General features: G+C 34.9%; 1 protein-coding gene across 1 annotated transcript; it reads right to left on the reverse strand.

Annotated features, from left to right (window-relative positions):
• Positions 1-3,783, reverse strand: LOC146913477 (ABSCISIC ACID-INSENSITIVE 5-like protein 2). The gene is made up of 5 exons (XM_085716695.1): positions 3,528-3,783; positions 2,608-3,422; positions 1,947-2,083; positions 1,771-1,842; positions 1-446 (listed from the first exon to the last, which is right to left on the reverse strand). The coding sequence occupies exons 2-5, from the start codon at positions 3,293-3,295 to the stop codon at positions 366-368; spliced, it is 978 nt and encodes a 325-aa protein (XP_085572821.1). The 5' UTR covers positions 3,296-3,422; positions 3,528-3,783; the 3' UTR covers positions 1-365.
• Between the last annotated feature and the right edge of the window lie 415 nt (positions 3,784-4,198).

Here is a 4,198-nt window from a genome sequence, read left to right on the forward strand (position 1 = left end):
TAGGTCCAAAATTAGACTCAAATATATTTAAAGTGCTGCTTAAGTCATAATTCAGACTCGCGTAAGTAGTTCGGTTGGTAAGTTAAGGGACACCGAAGGAGGTCTCGGGTTCAAACCCTTGAAACTAACAAAACACTAACTTACCAACATTTGTCTATAAAATAAGTCATAATTCAGACATGATAAAAATAATTAGATACAACAAAACTTTAGTAGAATAGAGCCTGCTGTGGAGAATTGATTGCAATTTGCATCACAAACAACTACCTTCAACTGTAACGGAACTTGTTTGAGAGATGCATAATGCACATGAGAACTTTGTTGATATCATGAAAAAGAATAAGGAACTCGTTGCAATGAAGACATCAAAAGGATGCTGAATTAGTTCTGCGGAGCTGATTTTTAGGCTCGGGTGGTGGCGCAGTTGGTACCTCCTTCTCTATCTCCTGTGACAACAAAAATGTTACCGTGAGTAGAGATGAACTATCTAGAATGATATTTTATGGTGTTATCGTACAAGTACTTATTTACATGCATAGTATTTACTTCAACGATGTAGAAACTCCTCTAACAAAAGTTACAAACTAACTATCCTAGAATTTTATCGAAAAGAAAAAAACCCAAGTCTCACTTTGATTAGAGATATAGTTTGAATAAAACTTATAAAGCTTAGACAATCATTACTTTGAAATCAGTTTTGTGAGGTTGTCTTCGGTCCAAAAGCCTAAAATAGAGTTATATAGCTTAGGCATTCTTCACCTTACAAGCCGGTTTTGTAGGGTTGTGTTAAGCCAAGAACCTAAGTTTTATGCTCTTAGGTAGAGACATGAATGGTATCATTATGTCTCCAATTATCCCGAAAAATCAACAAACAAGAAAAACAACAGTAGTTAGTAGGTAGCATACTCAAAGAATCAGTCCACCACATACCATATGGTTGGTCCATAGACGACATGTTATTGGTAAAGCAGTATCAGAGAGCTATGTACCGCTTGTTCCGAGGTCTTACAGTTTGATGAATGAAGTTCAAGTTTGTAACATGTTATAGATATATATCTTCAAGGGTCTTGCTAACAAGTTCCCTTAGGGCACTTGTTAAGGATTCAAAAAATGGAAACAATTGATAACTTATATGTAGAAAAAGTTACTTTTTTATATTTTAATGTGCTGAATACACAGATTCCAAGACAAAGTTTCCATTTTAAACCTCTTAACCCCTAAGGGCACTTGTTAGCATTTCTCAATCTTCAATTACTTTTGAATATTGAATCGGTAAGCATCTGAGTAGATGTATAACATGTATGCATGTATCATACAGCTTTCTTTGCTTAATCTGACATAATCCCAAAAGTGCAGGGCATTCTGATTTTTCCTATGCTACCATTCCAACTCTCATTGCTTGAAATCCAACCACTCTGTCTAAATAAACAAACCAACCAAAAGAAATATAAAATCTTTATTGTCTTCTAGCGCTATAACTTTCTAAGATATTAGGCATATCGATAAGTATTAAGGAAATATCGCCATGGCCAAAGTGGAGTTTTCTGTAATGCATCAATTGGCAGCAACTAAACTCATTATGTATCAATTAGCGCTATAACTTTTTCTTCATCCCAAGAAAATTTTCTTTTTTCTTTTTTTTTTTAAATATTAAACAATTTGATGCAAAATAAAGATTTATATACCAAAGCTCACAGAACAAAGTGCAATTAAGAAAGAAAATTACTGTATATTAAGAAAAGAATACATATTCATGAAGGCATAACTTACATTCTGTCTTCTGAGCCTTTCATTTTCCTCTTCTAAACGCGAAACTTTAAGTTCCAGTTCTTGTGTATAAGCCTGCACATTTCATTGGCATATGGGTATTTCCTCGTGTCAAACCGAAAAAAACAAACAGGACTTCAAATATATAACACCACACCTCACAGAGAAAAGAGTATAACCTGTCTTCTTGCTCGTGAACGAGCAGCAGATTCCCTATTTTTTATCATCCTCTTTTGCCTCCTCTCGACAGTTTTCTCTACTAAAATACCAGAGGCAACCCTTTTTCGACCTATTGTTTGTGTATCTGATAATGTACCTGTTGAAGGTGTGGGAGTTTTGCTAAGAACCTAGAATATTATTGATAATAACTGGATACTAACTTCATAGCAGCTTTATACAAAAAATTAAGGGACTCTTTTCCTTCAAAAAAAATACTTAGGGACTTTTTGAATTGCATTAATTTGAGCTTATCAACTAGCATAAGCATTTTTGAGAATGTTTTGGAGAACTTATGAAGATAACTTATGACATGTGCATAAGTTGTTTTCAGCATACTTCCACAAGCTCTCCAGGATAGCTAATAAAAGCAGCTTACAGCTTATATGAAAACAGATTGGCCTTATTTCATCTTTTTTTTTTATTGAAATAGCTTATACACAGGTGCTTATGCTATAAGCGCTTAATTAAGTTGTTTATCCAAATAGGGATACATAGACTCAAACCTAAATAAAAGGGAAATCAGGAAAAGAATAAGGAACTTGATCCTAGGAAATAAAGTAAGATATTCTAGCACAATATCAAGAAATTATGAGATATTATTTTATTTTCTAACAGTAGTACCCATTAAAGAAGATGGAGATATTGCTGCATCCAAAACTTGATTCCCGGCAACCTGAAAAGGCTGTTGAATGGCATGAACTGCCGCAAAACCCGGCATCATATGCTTTTCATACTGATGTTGTTGCTGCTGAACAGAATGGACTGGATATTGCATCCAATGAAGACCATGTTGCGAAACATTTTGCCGAGAATCCTCATTCGAATCAACCCTTAACAAACCACCATCATCCTTATTGTTATGAAAAGATTCACCAACAACTCCAGCTTTCACCAAGAAATCCTCCAAAGTCATCTCACCAAGTGTCTGTTGTTTTTCACGCGATTTCCTATCCCTATCAACACCCCTCTTCTTCCCTTGCATATCTTTCCAAACCTCATCAACAGTTTTCTTACTAAGATCTCCAGATAAAGTTAAACTCCCTTGTGAATTCAAACCACCAAGTTGATTATGCTGCATGTTACCACCAGCAGCAGCAGCAGCAGCATCACTACCACCGAAATCCGAAACCTCGCCAGCTTCAACACTCCATACACTCTTAAGCAACTCATCAAGATTCATACTTCCAAGTGGTTTCCCTAAATTACCAAGATGGTTTTGAACTTCATCAAGTGTTAGATTATACAAAGATCCTGACCTAGATAAAGGTAAAGTCTTTGACTCTGAAACTGTTCCACCTTGTGACCCCATTTTTTCTTCAATGTTTCACCACAAACCTATAACTCTATAACTATAACTTCCATTTCAAAATCATTTCCATTTCAAAATCACCCAAAATCTACTTCAATCTGTATTTGGTAGCTAGCAACAAAATGAACTGAAAAACCAAAAACAAAGTTTCAAAGAAGCAGTTTTTGCATCTAAAGGTATAAACTTTGAACTAAAATTGTACCAAAAACAAAAGGGTTTGAATAGAACATACCTGGAAAGTGAAATCAATCTCAAAACAGAACAAGTTTCTTTGATGTTTGGTAACAGAGACACTTTTACAAACACAAAGCATGCATTTTTTGAAAAGGGGTTTAAAGGGTGGTTGAAAATTGGTCCCAAAAAGAAAAAAGAGCAAGATCAGTGTTCAAAGGGAATCAATGCTACAGAACAGATGCTCCACAGACACAGGATCATAGTTTGATGGAGAGAGTGAGAGTGAGTGTGAGAGAGAGTCATAAACTAACTATGCATGTCATTTCTATAGACTCTGTAGACACCACTGATGGTATGTGTGTCCGGTGTCTGACATGTATCGATATCTACACTGAAACATGTGATTACATATAGAGAAATGATATTTGTACAACCATTTTCTTACAACTTTTGGGACAACCCTCTCTCTCATACACTCATTATGTTCTTGCTTTCTCTCTCTATTACTTTGATTTTCATGTCAAGACATACATTTCTTTCTATATTCTTGTTGTCCCATAAGTTGTACAAAAAATGTTTGTTCAAATAACATACATCTTACATATATGTGTCTCTGACACAAATGACTATTAGTATCGTGTCTGATGTCGGTATGTATTAGGACTTATAATTTCTTTCAATTCTATCATCATAGTCACTATGTATGTCATTTCTCCTCTATAGACACTA

The sequence above is a fragment of the Medicago sativa genome, chromosome 6 (genome assembly GCF_051527215.1).
Source record: "Medicago sativa cultivar Bolivia chromosome 6, Bolivia_mono, whole genome shotgun sequence".
Classification (NCBI taxonomy): domain Eukaryota; kingdom Viridiplantae; phylum Streptophyta; class Magnoliopsida; order Fabales; family Fabaceae; genus Medicago; species Medicago sativa.